This window comes from Nesoenas mayeri (genome assembly GCF_963082525.1).
Source record: "Nesoenas mayeri genome assembly, chromosome: 4".
Lineage (NCBI taxonomy): Eukaryota > Metazoa > Chordata > Aves > Columbiformes > Columbidae > Nesoenas > Nesoenas mayeri.
In genome coordinates, this window is record NC_137540.1 from 33,053,361 (window position 1) to 33,072,446 (window position 19,086).

The 19,086-nt window shown below is 37.4% G+C and overlaps 1 protein-coding gene across 1 annotated transcript; it reads right to left on the minus strand.

Moving 5' to 3' along the window:
• Positions 1–2,903: 2,903 nt before the first annotated feature.
• Positions 2,904–17,182, minus strand: ASIC5 (acid sensing ion channel subunit family member 5; the record flags this gene model as incomplete). Its single annotated transcript, XM_080343362.1, has 10 exons — positions 2,904–3,103; positions 3,691–3,782; positions 5,843–6,011; positions 7,004–7,060; positions 8,542–8,689; positions 9,248–9,397; positions 11,442–11,561; positions 12,305–12,536; positions 14,385–14,691; positions 17,143–17,182. 10 exons carry the CDS (start codon positions 17,180–17,182, stop codon positions 2,904–2,906), a joined length of 1,515 nt encoding a protein of 504 aa, XP_080199488.1.
• Positions 17,183–19,086: the final 1,904 nt, after the last annotated feature.

The following is a 19,086-nucleotide window of genomic DNA, read 5'->3' on the forward strand; positions in this document are numbered from 1 at the left end:
CAATGCATAAGACAACACAACAATACTCTATGGACATAAAATCCAGAGCAACCAAACACAGGTCATTATCCACACAACCCAATTGCCTTCTTCCATTCTTCAGAAAATGTTGTATGCAACAGCCTGATATTCTCCACAGCGTTAAATAAGCTTTAATAACTTCTGCAGCATGCATTTAAGTGTTCCGTTTTTGTTTTATTTGTTGTGCAACACTTAACAGCTTTGGGCCAGTTAGAGGGTGTCATCTTCAGGCTGATGTGCTTCTAGCTGCAAAATTCTGTGTTGGATCTCTGTGCACATCAGGCAAGGATTAGGAAGTAGCCCAAGGGGGCTTTCCTAATCATGTTACTATTTTCATTGTTATGATTAACATTGTAAAATCAAGCAATTAGCATGAGAAAATCTTGCTGATCTCTACTTGGAGCATGGACATGCACTTGTGAAAAGGAAAAGAGAACGAATAAGCAGCAAAGTAATGCTATATATATATAGCAGTGCTGGGGAATTAATTGCTTGATACAATCTTGTCACAAGCCATTGCTGGAAAAATGTGCCTGAATCAGCTGACCCTGGGCAAAACACCAGTCTTTGTGCTTTCTTTAGAGCTCCTTCTGCCACATATGTTAGAAGAATCTGTAACTGAGCAGTGATTTCAGCTTTCCTTGCCCAAAGTCAGTGGAGTAAGCAAAAGTCACGTTATTTTTGTAGTTGCGCATTCTGTGCTTCATTTCACTGAAACTTTTGGCACAGCAGAAATAATACCAGTTTTCTTTTGTTTATTAGTCCTTAAAATACTAATGTATTTAGCCCTTCTTAGTAGAAGTAAACAAAGAAAATAATCATTCTGATTGATAGCTACAAAACACTTTGATCTCTGAAATATGAGCTGTGCTAGATCACTATGTTTAATCTTTCCCCTGCTTTTCTTCTTATCCAGGGCCAGATAATACCTTATTCCTACTTCCAAAACCATATTTTCTTCTGGCTCGGAGATTCCCAACTGTTTGAGGCTCGGAGAAGTCTTTAGAGTAATATTACAGTGTGTTCACTCTGTTCTTTCCATTCTTCCTCTGCATTGGCCACACACACCTCAGACACTGGGGTTAGACAGACCTTTTTGTACAGCTGCTGTTCCAAGTGTGCATGTGGTTGTTAAGTCAGGGGGAAGGGTCTTAGCAGAAATGACCAATAAAAAAGAGCAAGACAAAAATCTCCAAGTTAACTTTAAGGTCTCTCAAGCCTACAGTTACTGAGGAGTGGAATAAAGGCATCTCTTTCTAGGAAGTAAAACATTTCCTGTGTTTCCCAAATTGCTTATCCTAGGGCTTATGTTGAAGGGAAGTTGTTGTCAATGATGACCAAGTGGTAGCATTTTCATTACTTTATCCCTAACCTTAAGGACCTGGCTGCTTAATAGGTACACTTCTTTTGTAGAAACTAACTTACTTTTAGCCACTGAATTTGGGCAGATGGTATGGAAGAAGAGTGGGAATTGCGGAGCATGGCTATGGCTGGTGGCTCACTTGGAGTTTCAGGCATAGCATTGACATTATTTAAGAGCATGGAAACTGTGTTGACTGAAGGTTGCAGGGCCCTGACACTGGCTGGGGAGCAGTGGCTCAGAAGGTATAATGTTGTAGCCTTTGTGAGATTTCTAGTGTAAAGATGTTTTGATTATCAAAGTCTATATTGTGCTAGTCAGAAATCTAGACAACTTTCTGTAAGTTTTCAAATAAAGAGATGTCTCTTGCTGTTATATATAATTAATTGAATAGAAATTGGCTTCAAATCAGGATAATATTTTATCTTGTAGTCTTAAATTTAGTCTTGGGTATGTCTCGCTGAAGATTGTTTTTTGTCGATATTTCCATAAGGTTTTCCATCCAAGTTCTGTTTGGTACCTCCAAACACATCAAAAGCTCTGATTGATGGACTCTGGCAGCAGACTTGGGCAACTGTGGTTTTATTCGCAACTGTATTCAGGGACCTGTTCTAGGGGAAGAAATGTAATAAAGGTACATTCACTGTTTGTGAAGACATAGTTAAAAACAAAAATGACCTAAGTTGTCTTCAAACATGTAAGAGTCTAAACCACTACTGCTTAATAGGCCCACATGGATGTAGGAAAGCACAAAAACTTTTCTGAACAATTTCAAAGCAATAAACTTTGAGCAAGCCTGATTCAGCACCAAAGCCACAAAATTCTGACTCACCAATTTTTGTTAAGACTTAGATGGAGCCTTTAGTCTTTATAATCATCTTTCATGACATTAAACACTGAACTTAGCCTATGTTAGCCTACTTGCCATCTGCTCAGGTGCCCAATATTTGTCTAGTTTTGTATTTGCAATAGTTCTCTGATTCATGAGATTTGTTTTTTGGATGCATTTCAGACAAACAGATACTTCATTGTAGAAGTTACTGTTATTAGGCACACTCCTAATTCTGAATGAAAAGCTACTATATTCTTCATCATTAATAAGGAATCTGCTCTTTCAGCATGGCAATGTTTCATCTTTATGGCAGTTTAGGAACTTGACACATGTGTTAGTTTGGCATATGTATTAATTCTCCTCACACAAAATACAGAAGATAAAAACTGGGTCAGACGTGTTAACTTGCATTGTATGTCAGTATTGCTTGCTATGTTACTTTAAAACATGGGTAATTCTTTAAAATAAGACTTTAACTAAAGTTTACATATTTCTTCACATGAGAAAGAGAGTGAGGCTTTCCAAAGTTCACTTTTCAAGGATATCCAGCACAGCTAAACAGTTCTAGGCAATAAATGACACAGGAAGAATACGGAGCGCAGGGAAGGGAGAAATGCAAAATATTACTGTCTCCTTTGTATCTTAAAAAGGAAGTTGCAGGAACAGCTACTTTTCTGCTTCTACAAGCCACTAACATTCTTGTATTCCCATCTTTTTTTCCTTGTCTGTTGCTTGGTTCTGGGATGGATTATTCCATTGGGGCATTTCAGGAGCTTTCAATAGAAGGAAGATGCACATCCAACAGAAGTTAGTAAAAATATACTCCAACAGTTCTATAATTGTAATCATACTGGCACCACAAAACAATCCAAGCTGGCCACCTACATCAGCTGTAATAGATGGAAATAAACATATGTCATCCTAAGCATTTGATTTAGTCTAGCAAGCAAAAAAAAACCCTGCCAGGTTCAAGTGTTAAATAAATTCAATAGATGCAAGCCATCGCTTTAAGAAAACAGAATTCATATTCTTAAGAATGTTTATTGGAGAAGACTAATATGTTTCTTAACATTCTAAATAAAGCAAGTACAACACAACACATCATACTGTGAAACAGATACTTAAAATATTTCCTAATTGTATGCATTTTTAACCATTCTCTTGCTTCTTCTCCCTACATTCTTACAGTCCTGCCTGTGCTATAGACATAAACCAATGCCGAACTTAATTCTTGCTCTCAGCTGCTGTCCATACTGCAGGTTCTTTAATGCGATGACAGGAGACAGTATCAAAATTTACCATGAGACAGGCATGATTATAACCATTATAATATAAAAAGTATTGCTTTTTGTTTAGAAACGCACATAGGCTATGACTTGGGATGGAGAGACTGAATAAAACAGGTTTGTTTCTGTGGGGTTTTTATTTTTAGATTAATTATTAACCAGCAATAAATAAATATTAAACATTCACTTACCTATCAGCTCTGATATAGTCAAGGCCTTCTGCTGCTGTGTTATTTTGTAGCTCAGATCATTATATTTAATGTCAATACACACAAGGTTCTTCCTAATGACAAATGCATATTGTATTACTTGAAACAGTCAGGAGTGCTGTTCATTTTTACCAACATTTATCACCTGGGACCAGGTTCAGGGAGACTGATGGTGTCTTTTACAGAGAAATTAGATGAGTGTTATCAAAATGAGTTAGATGACTGAAGAAAGTAAAAGTATCCTAATAACAACAGTGGTAACAGGAGTTTGTCAGATGAGTAGATCTTCAGGCTACATAGATCTATACTGCAAGACTTGTACTTTTTAATGGTCACAGAGATAAGTTTGAGTGGAATTGTCAAGCATCCTGACCTACAACAGAGAGTGCTTGGAAGTGTACCCTACCACTCTTGATTATATGCAGCTGTATATTTAATTGTGCTTATTTTCATGGGCATGTTTGTGCAGAAGAGCCCTTGTCCTACACTTGCATGTTTACTTCTATCCTCTGCTAATAGCCTCGCTTACCTAATTATATTCTTGCCTGCTGCAAAAGTGGAAGAGTAGGTAAATCTCAGTTGGAGCAAGACCTGTGGAATGATTCAGTGTGAGTAAAGAGCTCATCTTTATTATATCATGTCTACATAAAGATTCTGCCTGACACCTAAATAGAATATAAACATAACAGTTGTGGAATAAAACAGACCAAAACTGATTGCACGCAAAATGTTGTGACCTTTAAGAATAAAAGTAGCAATTATTCATTGGAAGTGTGAACAGCTACAGGCTTTTGGGTTGACAGTGATAATGAGCTCATTAAAAATATTAATGAAAATAGAGTATTTGCTATACAGAAAGATCACTGCTATCTCTTTAGGTGATAATTCTAGAACTCAGGTAGCACTGAGTAATAAAAAAATTCTTATTCTCACCACTTCTATTAATAAGACTTCCCATCATTGCTATGGAGTTGCTAGCAGAGCTATCCAATAAATATTTGTCTTTTCCCTTCTTACATCTTCAGAAATCAATAGATTTCTACATTTTATAGTTTGAAATATGTACTTGTTAATATATGGGCAGGATTTCTATTGGTTAAGGCTTGGTAACAAGAGAATGTTCTGGATTTTCACTTGCTTAATTGAATAATTACTGTGTTGCGCATGGTGTTTACAGACAGTAAAATAATCAACAAAGATAAAATGTTCTCAAAGGATTAGTATCTTTTGCGTATAACAGGAGGTTTAGTTTTAATAATCTTCAGTGGGCTTTAGTAGGGCCTGTAACGATAGCACAAGGAATAATGGTTTTAGACTAAATGAGGAAGACTTTTTTATGATGAAGGGGGTGAAGCACAATGGTATAGGTTTCCCAGAGAGGTGGTGGGTGGATGCCCCATCCCCTGAGACATTCAAAACCAGGCTGGACGGGGCTCTGAGCAACCTGATCTAGTTGAACATGTCCAAGCTCATTGCAGGGGGGTTGGACTAGATGACCTTTGAAGGTCCCTTCCAACCCAAACTATTCTGTGATTCATATAGGTCCTGTTCACATATAAATATATACAATCATTTGAAGACTGATGGCTTCAAGAATGAGAAAACTGAAGTCACTGAGAGAGTGAAACACTCCTATTTCATTACCCATATTTTCCACAGTTCTTTATAAACATATTTTGATATTGTGGATATTATGAGTTGTAGCACCTTAGTACTTATTTGTACTGCTGACATCTGCCTCTGTGAGCAAGAGGCAGTTCAGTTTATTGACTTCGGTTGTGGAAGGAGGAAGATTTATCTTCTCTATCAGATGGATTGCTTATGTGGATAGTGGATAGGTTTGATAACCCTGCCCTTTCTTTATTCTTAATTGTAAAAGTGGTCAAAATTTTGTTATAAGAGATCAATGACACAGAAGGTAACTGAAAATATTACTTTTTAACTGCAGTATCTATTTTACGTTATCCAAAAGCCTTAGATGTATGAAAATATATTTTAATATATACAAACATGTATAGATGTTAACAAATTTTGTCTAAGAGATTATCTCACAGACTTGATTAATACAACCCATAAGAATATATTTTAAAGTTGATAATTTCTTCATTAGACAAGGTGTTAAGCAAGATATTACCTGATGTATTCTGTGCTTTTCTTCAGTTTTTCAGAAAAGTATTCTATGGTGTTTTCTCCTCCAAAACTTGAATAGGTGACAGTAGTAGGATAATCTGTTTCTTCACATGGAACAGGGCAAGTAGAATTGTGAGTTCCTACTGTACATAATCCTTTTATTTCTATGTCATCTGAAATTTTGTGAGACAGAATTTACATAACATTTATTAAAAAGTACAGTTTAAAGACTTTTTAAAACTTACAAAATTACCTTTGATAAACATATGGGTTAGGTGTCCTGAGAGAAGCAGATACTTAACAGTTTTGAAGGATTAAATAAGTATTTGTAACTGGCACTTGGGAAATTAGTGCACAGTAATAAGGACTGAGAATTTTTTTTTGGTCATTTTTTCCAAAGAAATTCGGCATGCATTAGTCTTTCTTCCTTCACTGGGGCCTCGTGCATTTACTTTTTCTCATCCACAGTTAAACAGTAGGACTACAGAAAACTTTCCGTGTTCTGTGCTTGCTTTCTAATCACATACATAAGTAGTATATGTACATATATAATCCTTGGACTTGATGTCTGCCTGCAGTATTTTCCAGAAAGTCTGTTGTAGTGACTTAAAAATTTTGTATCTACTGTGTGCAGACTATTTGCTTATGGAAATTAATTGCATTTGGAGCACTCTGAAAATAGAGAATTCATTTTACTTTTGAAAATATAAAACCTTTAAGGCCAGTGATTTAGAACTATATTTTTTTCAGTTAGCAAACCTGTTATTTTTACATCTCTATATAAACAAGTATATTTCTATATAACTCTGCTCTTCACTTTTCTGTCACATAAAGAAGAATACAACATTTGAGCTGTAAGGATGATACCACAAAGATGCAAAAATGCAAGCCAGAGGCTTGATAACTGAAAAGAGATTAAGTGAACATTCTTCCCTTTTAAACCATTTTCTATTACTAAAATGAATTATTATTTTTGTGGGGTTTTTTGTTTGGTTTTGGTTTGTTTTTAATTGGCATCTATTTAATGCTCTCTGGTTCCTATTTTTAGAATATTAAATGAACTGGGATGTATTCCATTTCAGTATTACTTTCAGTATTTTGTTTTAAGTGATAGATATTGCCTACTATTTGGAATTGGCTTTGAAAACATGAAGTTATTACTTACAGACTGCTGGATAAACACAACTGTAAAACTTCAGCAAATCACATTCTGTTCCATTTCCTTAAAAATAAAAAACAAGCGTCAGGAACTCCAATTAACAATCTGACACTTAGCTCTGATTTCTACTAAACTGCAACGTAATGCCATTAAAGCCTGCTTGTCACTTGGTGCTTATCATCATTATACAACTGAGAAATCAATTCAGTTGGGCCAGTGCAGTTACCAACACCAGAAGGGGAACATAGTGAGGAGAGAGAACGGATCAAGCCAGGAGGCTTGCTGTTGGTGCAAACATCTTTACAATGTGTGCCACCCAGAACTGCCTTTAAGGTTGTAGCTCACTCTGTTTTTCCTAGTGGATATGAAAAAACAAAGTAGGGTAGATGGAATATATGGTTACACCATATGTGTTTCAGCAAAAGATTTGAACTTCATGCAAGAGTTGTTCGGAGACCTGAGGGGTAAGAGAGCACCCTGAGCAAACAGCAAAATTTTCTGATTTCAAATGGTCTCAATCTCAGCCCATTTTTTTCCCTTGCATGGAAATATTGCTTAGCAGTTTAGCATACCATTAAAAAAAGCATTGCCCTCCTTTAGCTGTCACTGTATAAAGCTTTGACTCTGGGTATGGGAGATCTAGGCTTAATTTCCTTCTCAAACCCCTTGCCATGAGAGTTTCCAGGCAATTACCAACCTCATTTCCAAGAGGCTGTCAAAAAAACAGGCTAGAGACTACTCATTAATGGGTCTCCCTTAGTGAAAACATTCTACCTTGCTTCAGGATATTTGAAAGTACATTGAGTCAGAAAGTGCAGGCATGACACTGACTTTCTTGCCCACTAATTGACAAAGAAGAGCTGTGAGAGTGGAGATTTTTGGTTCCAGCTCTTGCTTCAGAGAGAGGTGACAGTATTATCATCATTACTTTTAATGCTGAAAAAGTGGGAAGGAGAAGGCTGGTTAGATCTCAGTGTTACTGCATTACATTTCTCAAGTGATTAAGATGCCTGGATTCTTGAATGGGGAGTATTACAGCATACACCTGTACTCCACAGTTTGGGATGATTAGGTGGCTCCGCGCAGCCTTTTGGCTTTTACAGAGCCCTCTTCTGGTGCTAGACTCCTTCCAGGGTTCGTGTGGAAGACCTCAGTTTCTGTTTTCAAGTAATCAGTCCTGTCATGGCTGCTAAACACCTGCAAAGTAGGTTTTCTGTGGTACATGTGAAAATCTCTGACTACTTGTGTATTTAGTTCCAGCTCTTTAGGAATTCAGGTTGAAGAGTACAGACTTGTCTCACAACCCTAAGGCATCATTTTTTCTTGCAAGTTTTTTGGTCTGTATCCTAAGAATAGTCAATGACCCAGATGCTAGATCTAGAGCTGACCTGATATTTTGCTTTTTTCTATGAACTGAAAAAAGAAAAAAAGACTAGTTTTAATGAATCCCAGCTGTAGATACCCCTCAAGCATATGCCCCATCTCCTTTGCTGTCTCCTATTAAGATCATCAGCATATGGTAGAATTATATTTCTGAGAAATACCTGGAAGAATGAATGGCAAACAGCCACACCAGTCCTGTATGTACCGAGCTTTGCATTCCCGCAAACATCCATTAGTACTGTAAGTCTTGTGGTACTGAAGCTTTATATCAGGGTTGCACTCTCCCCATGGGTATTCTTGAATAATTGACTGTAGGGTAACAGTAACAGAAGATATATTTTTTTTTTTGCCTCTGTTTAAATTTAGATATTATTTTCTCACATTTTAAAGTGCTGAAGGAAGGCTGTTGAAGACATGAGCAGTAACGTTGTGATTTAATTGGAGGCAATTGCTGTCCATGCTTTTAGCATTGTAAAATCATCTCCCCCTGTCACAGCAAAAGCAGGATCTGATCAGACAGACTAGTGTAGAAGGGTAGTCCGCTCCACTTGGATTACGCTAGGAATCTGAGATAACCGTAATGGTAACAGAATGTGTTGATGGGGAGATGCCATGGTGTACATGTGTCATTATATGTCAGAGAGACTGTAAGATGTTAGTAAAGAAAGGCTGAGTTTAATAGGTACAGATTGTGAGGACCAATGACATCCCCTCCAAAAATAGCCGAAATTTTGTTTGTGGCTGGAGGAAATGTTATTTTTAGGAGTCACTTTGGCATGATAAATACTTTAATTTCCAAAATGTGTAATTCACTGTCTCACTTCAGAATAGAATTAGAGACAATAAAGACCAATTATTTCCACTTACCTTCAGCTGTCGGATTGCAACCTGTGCATGCATGCCAACTGGTGTTAATAAACCTAAACCATCAAAGCGTGGACGCTCTTTGGGTGAATGGATAACAAAAATCATACCAGCATCAGTATAACCAAGATCAGGTTCATCAGTGAATTGTTCCTGATAGAAAAGCAATTATTTAAAATTATTTTGGCTTTGCTTACCATCTGAAGCTTTAGGTATATTTAAAATGGTACTATACTTTTTGTATTTGGTCTCGTATCTCTGCTCACAGTTTTGGCACTTTACAGAAAAGTATAGAAGCAGACTGACTTGAATTTATTTTGTTGATTGCCTCTGTGAGTTTTCCTTCCAGTTACTATAAACTTTCAGGTTTTTTATTCCCTCTGGCATCTCCCAATTTCAAACAAAAAAGACATAAATGAACATTTACTCATAACCTTGATACTTGTGCCTTTTATATGAAACTACTCATCACATTTTGGCAAACTTTCCATTACTTTTCCAGAACCTGTCACTCCTGCCTCATAATTCCTAGAGAACAAAAGTGAATGTCTAAGTTATTTATCAATCTAGATTTTAGTTTTGCCTGAATGGTCAGGTAGTGAGGTGGACAGTGAACTGGCTGAAGGAAAGAAACCAGAGAGTTGTGGTCAGTGGGGCAGAGTCTAGTTGGAGGCCTTTATCTAGTGGAGTGCCTCAAGGATTGGTACTGGGGCCAGTACTATTCAATATATTCATCAATGACTTGGATGAGGGAATAGAGTGCACTGTCAGCAAGTTTGCTGATGACACCAAGCTGGGAGGAGTGGCTGACACGCCAGAAGGCTGTGCTGCCATCCAGCGAGACCTGGACAGGCTGGAGAGCTGGGCGGGGAAAAATGTAATGAAATATAACAACAAGGGCAAGTGTAGAGTCCTGCATCTGGGCAAGAACAAGCTCAGGTACCAGTATAAGTTGGAGAATGACCTATTAGAGAGCAGTGTAGGGGAAAAGGACCTGGGGGTCCTGGTGGACAGCAGGATGACCATGAGCCAGCACTGTGCCCCCATGGCCAGAAGGCCAATGGCATCCTGGGGTGTATTAGAAGGGTGCGGTTAGTAGGTCAAAAGAGGTTCTCCTTCCCCTCTACTCTGCCCTGGTGAGACCACATCTGGAATATTGTGTCCAGTTCTGGGCCCCTCAGTTCAAGAAGGACAGGGAACTGCTGGAGAGAGTCCAGTGCAGAGCCACAAAGACGCTTAAGGGAGTGGAGCATCTCCCTTATGAGGAAAGGCTGAGGGAGCTGGGTCTCTTTAGCTTGGAGAAGAGGAGACTGAGGGGTGACCTCATTAATGTTTATAAATATGTAAAGAGTGAGTGTCATGACGATGGAGCCAGGCTCTTCTCGGTGACAAGCAATGATAAGACAAGGGGCAATGGGTACAGACTGGAACACAGGAGGTTCCACTTAAATGTGAGAATAAACTTCTTCTCAGTGAGGGTGACAGAGCACTGGAACAGGCTGCCCAGGGGGGCTGTGGAGTCTCCTTCTCTGGAGACATTCAAAACCTGCCTGGACACCTTCCAGTGTAGCCTCATCTAGGTGTTCCTGCTCTGGCAGGAGGATTGGACTAGATGATCTTCTGAAGTCCCTTCCAATCCCTAACATCCTGTGATTTTGTGATCTCACAAGGTGATATTCCCTGAGCTTTCTGGGTTTTGTTGGTCAAAGACAATTCTAATAAGGTCAGAGACTACAGTGCAAAGACCAGATCTTAACTGGCATTGAGAACTTAGGGCTGCTGCTGCTGCAACTGAAATTCAATATTGCTTAGAAATTGACACCATATGAACTTCTCTAATGGGCCTTTTATTAAAATGAAATTATGTTATCCCAAAGTGCTTGTATAAAATTAAATTACTACTTTGACATGTTTCAGTTTTAGGTGAACTGTACATATATTACATATGTATGCCCCTCACAACTTTCAAAATCATTTAGCTGGGAACAGAGTCAATAATAATTCTGACTTTTAAAATCTGTATTAGAACTTTCCTTTAAAATACCCTCTCATAAATAATCTTGATACAGAATTTTGTACATGAAATTCTGAAGGTCTGTCTAAAACCAACCAACAAACCAAGCCCAAACCAAAACAACTCTGCTCATTTATAAGTTATTACATGATTTGTTGTTTATAATCATTAGGATAGCTGTACCTGTTGGACATCAAAAAGCAAACGCAAACCTCTTCCAGACAAACTCACTCTTCGTGCCGAAATATCATTATGATTAAAAGTAAAGCAGTTTCCATATTCAGTGAAAACATGTTCAAAATCCTTCAATAAAGGAAAATAGGGAAGAGTAAAATGAAAGAAAGATCACTTGAAGTTTTCGTAGTGAATTACAGTGCAAGAGATGGACTACTGTAGTTGTGTAGGTTGTGTTTGTTTGTTTTTTTGGGGGGGTCTTGTGTGTGTGTGTTGGGTTTTTTCTTTTCCAAAGGTAGTGCTACGTATTACCATCAGAAAAGTGGTAATTGGTGAAAATATTCAAAAATATTTCATCCTTTTCTGTAGAAAATAAAGCTTAAAGGATACATTTCACATTGTTTATTAATATCTATGAGTGTCTCATTATTTAAAATTCCTGTGGACTCTGCATACAGTTACCCTGGCTCTCTATATTCTTGATCTCAAGAACAAAACTACGCAGGCGTGTCACGCAAAAACCTCTGTCCAAAATGGCCTATAACGAAGGTCAGTTATAGAAGAGGTTGTTGGATACATCCTGCAGGTGTGCCAGCGTTCAGAGGCGGCTGTCTGTGCAAAAGTGGCACTAAGCAGAAAGCAATTTAGCCTGAAATCCCCTTGTGCAACTCAGGGAGTCCAGCAGGCTGTCTCTGCAGTCAATGGGAGAACTGGGGCCCTCAGAGTGCTTTAAAGCAGAGCTGTTTTCTCCATTGGCTGACTCTAAAGGGAAAACAGGGGGATTGCTGCAAAGCTAGATGTCTCAAGTTGAGTGGTAAGACTACATCCCCTTTCCCTCTATGCTACTGTTTTAGTAAAATGAACATGTTTACCTGTGGGTTACATGGCTTTCCAAAGAAATCACATTCTAACAATGTGCTGCTGTTCAGATAAAACCCATTTTTTCTTGTAAACTCTTTGATGCTGAAGTTCTTGTTCCCAAGAAGAAAATCATGTAGCTCTTGAGAATATTTCTCTTCCACATGAGCTTTGTGTTGAGCTCCAGACACAATGTTCCAAATTAAAAAAATTACTTTGAGGTTGCTTACTGCATGAGCTTGAAATCTGTCAATGGGGAGGAGAAAGAATTGCTTAGAACTCTGCAGAGTTATAGGACTGGTCTCAAGGCTGGTCTCACCAAATCTGTGACGTGATTTGTTGTCTGATCACAAGCTGCAAGTGATTTTTGCTCACCACATTGCACTTTGATCTCTACAACACGAATAAACAATATAGTCTCAATTTCTAGGAAGGTGTTTCCCATATCTGAAAACAGAAAATAGACACCTTCCCATGGCTATTCTGGACAGTCATATTGGAAACATTTCCGTTTTGTGGTCGTTTATTAAAAAACAAAGAAAAACAACAACGAAAGAGAGTAGATTATCCATCTGCATAAACCACCAGATTTGTAGAACTGATGACAAGCTGAACAGGTTACATGTGGGAAGCTACCTGGGAGGAGCTGTTCCTTTCAAAAAAGCTGTCTTCCATCATTTAGAAAATCGATTTCTAGGTGCATCTGCAGTAATCTCTTATACCTGCTTTACTAATGCAGTATGCCCCAGTGCAGAGATAATCTAGCTTCCCATGAGCTCTGTGCGTGGTTACACAGTGGTATAAACCAAGGAGGATCCTTACTCCTAGAATCCACTTGAAAAATCTCAAAAACATGATGAGGCATTGGAGGTCCTTTCCTGAAGTACAGCAGGAAAGGACTTAAGTCCTTTATTGAAGTAAGAGTTTGCAGAACAGTTGTAAATATAAAAAGAGAATAAATACAAATGAACCTATGCTACCATGTTCTTTAGAATTGCCATTTTATGTGATCCTATTTTTAAAAACCTATCAATGCATTTGTATAATAGATCTTAATGCTCCAGCTTAGGGAAGATTAGTAGGAATAACTCTTCATGACTGAATTTGAGTCAAAAAATAAAGACAAAGGTAGATTTGTGCCTCTTTGTCCTGCCAACAGAAAAAGCCAGTTACTAAAAACAGGAGGGAAGGATAAGCAACAGATGGATGTGGCAGCAAACTATCACTTGGACAACCACCCTGCTTGGTAGCTGACTACTTACAATGTGCTGCTGCTATAGTTACAAGAAGTGAGGCATTTTTATAATAGACAGCCCACTGTAACTAGAAGGGACTTCCATCTGCAGTGCACGTTGTGCACTATAACCCAGGACAGATTTATGCAGGGTGATGGGAAGGACGCACAGCAAGGCAAAGCAGCTCCAGATATGTGAGACTTGGACTTCTGGCTGATTCTGCCAGCAAAAGGTACAAGATAAGAAAACAATTCTTGAGGAAACAATGTGGGTAAACTTTCTGTATTTCTAAACCTGTTCCTAAATCGTATATTTACCCTAGAAATCAGGCATAGGTTTGTTACATAATTTTCAAAGCGGCTGCATCTGAATTTTGGCCATTATATTCAAATGTAGAAATCTGTAATGAAGTTCCTGCTTAGATACGTTGACTTCCAAAGAAACCAAACGCTTCTCTCCTGTAAATCCCACTGTCATCAGCTGGAACCATAAAGGCTGAGCACCTCTGAAAAAGAAAGTATCTGCTTTGCCTAAGACTTCCACATTTGTATGAGGTTTCTATTGTAATATCTCTATTCACAAATCTTTTGTTTTTAACTTGGATGTGACTGATAACTGTACCTTAGTTAAGATGTAGAAGCAACACTCATACATGAAAGAACAAAAAACAACAACCTCCCTTCCTTGATTCTCATATTTTTGTCTTCCTTTAAATATCATGTGGTGGTGTGGAACACATGCTCCTCAAAGACATATTTTCCTTATTTCATGTGATTTGTTCAAGCAAGTTGTGGAACCTGACTGCTTTCAGATAAAGAGGTGTTGCCTCTCAAGAGCAAACAACAAACATAACTTTTACCTGTTCAAGTTGCAAAAAGTCACAGCAGGGAATTTGACATTTTCCACATACTGAACTACCACTGTAGTAGTGGTTGGCCAGCTGAAGTAGTACATGAAACGACTGCAGATTTGCCAAATGACAATGGTAAGGCAGCCTGTGACTACTAACAGCCATAGCACTTTGCGAGTCTTGCTCCGTGTTTGAACAATATTGTGCACTCCATGAAATGAAGTGGATGAGGCAAACTCCTGATGATACTTCCTTCTGTCTTCCAAATGTGGCAGCAGTTTCTCTGTCAAGCACAATCGCATCTTTTCCAACATTCCTTAATATGGAGCAAAGTGAAAACACGATTTTAAAACTAGCATTTAAATGGCATTTAAGTAAACCATGTAATTTTGATATTGGAAAGTAGTTGTAAAATTCCTCTTTGTTTGTAAATTCTCCCTTTAAGTAGTGAACTTGCTTCTGAGGATAAAAGATCTGTGTGCTAAGAGATGACCTCAGTGCTGCCTGACAACAGAGTATATCTTGTAATATTTTAAGCACACAAATTTTTAAGCACATTATTATAAAAAGTAGTTCCTCTTCTGTGGAAGAGATTAGATTTTTATATGCTTCAGTGATCTGAACCCATGGGTTTCTGTGAACCTCCTGTAAAAAGTGAAGCATCTGATTTTTACCATAACATCCCATTAAAGGCCAGGTCCTTCATACTTGCTCTGAGAAATAAAGTAAAAAGGGAATGATATGAAAGGGATTTTCACTCTTTCACTATTTAAAGTTTCCATGTACAACTTGAAAGGTTACAGGTTCAAAAGGAAATCTGCTCTTTTTTCTTTGTTTTTTTTTTTTTTTTTTTTAAAAAGGTTTGTACTTGTCTGGTTTTTGTGACTTTGAAACAATAATGTTTTTAGTTGTCGCCTACCCCATTTTTTTCTACAAACTGATGTAAAAAAAAAAAAAAACCAACAAATCAAACCATTTTAAATTCTATATTTAAGAGCTATAACAGCAATCAATACCTGGAAATGTAGTAATTTTCTTACGTTCTTTGCTGAATGATCTTTTGATCACATTTGAACAGAATGTTCTCTCTCAAAACATTCAAATGAGAGAAACTTACTAAGACCTTTCCTGAATCTAGTCCTAATTGGACCAGTTTCTTTGCAAAATGCTTCATTTACATATTATCTGCTACTTTATTCTGTAATTAAGAATGTCTGTAAGAACAGTAAATGAAATAAAGTTTGTGAGACAATAATAAATAGTATCTGAAAATATATTATTTAGATCAATGCTTAACAGCAATTAAATGCTTCCCTAATTCATTTTTTTTTTTAACAAAAAATAGATGTAATAGTTCGGCCTGCATAGTAGGAAGAGAATTTATCCTTTATAAGACTGATTTACTTGAGGCTATTACAGTTTGGCAAAGGAATGAAGGGAGGTAAGAGTGATCTGCCAAAGCAATCGTGACCACAACAGTGCTCTAGGACATTGCTTTGAACTCTACACAGTTTCTTGACTGTGATAATGAAATCCCAGGTGGCATTGCATTTCAAAATGTTTCTGAAGGGCAACAGTTTTCTTTATGTTGTTCTCTAAAGCTCTATGTAAGAACTTCGGTCAATACTGGTATAATTTACTGTGACCTCTTTTTATCATCAATACAATTAAAGTATTTTTGTCAAAGATGTGAATAAACTTGGTATTTATAGAAGATGCAGAGGATGGATAAGTAAAAAAGCAAAGAGGTAACTGAATGAGAGGAATCCAGGACCAGGAACAGTTTGGAGCCAAATATAGAACATGCATGAAAGAACTAGTAAGGCAGCTCATATATTCAGGATGGGCTGCAAATTGTTCAGCTTGGGAAACTGATTACTGGAGGAACCCTGAGAACCATCATGGTTAGTCAGATAAGTCTGATTTTCCAGTCAGTGTTGTTAAAGAAGAAATGACTTCCTTGAGTGTATAACCAAGGATATATGGCCAGGGACATACTATTAAAAGCTTATATCAAAAAACTCAGAAATTCACAGGATCTTTAACGTTAACACTGTAAATTGAATTTAAAGGGGTTTTTAAAATTTAGTCAGCAAATAATTGATCACAATCTATAACTACTTGTAAAGGGAACTGGTAGATAATAATAATAGGCTCTTTGATCTAGTGGAGAAAAAGATTTAACAGGATACACTGGAAAGAAGAGGAAGCCAAGTTTTTGCATAGCAAAAATAAGGTAGGTACAACGTATTTATTTTTATAGTCCCAGTGTTTAATTGTGATTGGATTTTCATTAATAGACATATTAAGAAAGAGTGGCTTTTTAAAAGTTAGCTCATCTTCAGCTGTAGCTCTTAACTGGAAGTTCTTTCAGGAAGGTTAAACGTGGTCTGTGTGCAAGGGTTAGTTAGTTTAGATAGAATTGTGATTTCCTCTTTGCCTTAAACTAAAAATCATTAAAGTATGGTATCATTCAGAGAGGTAATTGCCTGGTTAGAACTATGGTAGCTTTATTTTAAACACATAAAGAACCAACAGCTAGAAACTTTTACTCACTTCTTAACTAACTGTACAGGTGTTTTTCTAAAAGCTTTTTTCATATCTCCTTTCTTCTTTATATCTTGCAAATGTACACTACTGCTATTTTTGGACAAAGTTACAAGAAAAAGGAGACATTTTCTCATTTTGATTGTCAGTCCTGAAGAAAAAAACTATGAAAATGTAACAAAACTCTTAGTAAAGCACTCTAAGATGTCTAGTCACATACCTTTGGCATCTGATCGAATGAATCTCCCAAGCTGGTCCATGAGGCTGTGCTTATTTCTGTAAGGAAGGAAAGGATGACAAGCTGCCTTATCACTGTGATCACTACTAGGTAATGGCTTTTATAGAAAACTAAATGGGAGGTGATACTCAATCACACATAACACTGGGCAATTTACCTGCCAGGGTTGCTATGTTTTGCCTTTGAATAACATGGTCTGCAAAGTAAAAGAGAAGATTATTTTTATGACAGGATCAGATGTATTTATATACATTTCAAGTACATATTATACTAATAATGTTTTGGGTTTTGCATCACCTTGCAATAAGAAATTCTAGAAAATTCAGAGCTGGGATATGGTTGAATAATGCTTTAGGAAACAATACTTTAAAAAAACCCTTCACATTTCGTCTCTGATCTGCAGGGGATGGGGAATGGCTGCTGCTTCTTTCATTCATTCTCTCAGTAATGATCCAGCTGACTGCCCACATTGTTCTTGCATTATCAGGTGTCTTAGCTTGGCCCCTCAGTGCCTCACTGTTTAGATTTTTGCTAGCTGTTTTCTGGCCATATTATTCAAGCTGTGAGCCGCAAGGTAGAGCACGGAGCGCCATGTACTCATTCCCATGTGACAAGCAGAAGATTTCTGTACTCAGCTTCTTGGAAATCCCAGCTCCGTTTGCCACTTTTGCCTCACTGCTGAGGCTCTCTGCCAGGTCAAGCTTTGCGCAGCACTTGCATCCACTCAAGCAGCAAAGTGCTTAACAGTAAACTGGTTTTCAACATTTGTATGTAACTAATCCATATCTAATGCGCTGCCAAGCAGTTATTTGCAGATCCATTGAGTCTTATTATTGCAAACCACTCATGGAACCCAGACGACGCCTCTTGCTTGAGTTGCTTGAGTTCTTAAACCAAACTATGTTAGTCTTTTATATTGCTATGTGCATACAGTTAAAAAGTACAAGATTTTAAGTTGCTCTCTACAGAGCAAATATGATTCATCTTACTTGGGTTAAAAAAACAAAACAAACAAAAAAACCTGTGAGTTGGTGCCTCACAAAGAGCCTTTATGCTTATGCAATATTTTGGACAAACGTGACTTGTGTTCTCCAGTTGTGTTTTACAAAATAAAATAATTTTTAAAATATTATTTCTTTTATGGTTATTTTACACTAATTCTTAAGCAAACAGTAGGGGGCGAAGGCCAGCCATCTTGTATTCATCTTTCCCAAATGGCTTGCACAAATAGCTTTCAGATTATAAATTGGTTACCAGGAGATTGGTTTGTCTGCTTACTCCTTGCAGTCTGTATCTCATTATCTAAACAGCACATTTCCTAAAGCTTAATGCAGTAAAGGTAAGGAAAACCAACCAATGACAGAGGTGGTCATGGATTTTTGTATTCATACATATTGCAAATTTTGTACTCAAAATGTTATTTGAAGTCAGTCCTCAGTGCTATTCGGTTCTTATCTTATGGTGCTAAATTAAAAAAAAATGCTGCAGCCAGCATAACTACATGGCTATTTGCCGAAACAAATAGGTAATATGTTTCTGGTTAAGTTACTTCTTTATAGCCTCATGGCAGCAAAATGTCTTGTAGAAATTCTTATGGGCTACTGAGAGAAAATCACAGAATGATAGACTAGTTTGGGTTGGAAGGGACCTTCAAAGGTTGTCTAGTCCAACCCCCCTGCAATGAGCAGGGACATCTTCAACTATGGTAAAGTGTTTCTTTCCAACTTGTTTCATTGCATGAGGCTCTTTAAGTCCCTTATCAACATTAATACTTCTTATAATGTTTTGCTAGCTCTATTTTTTTGATAGAAGCATCTCAACTATTATCTCCTTTTAAGACAGAGCAAGTAATGCATTTGCTAATATAGCAGACTGAAAATACTTATATTTAATTCATACAAAAATATTAGCAAAAATGGAATAACT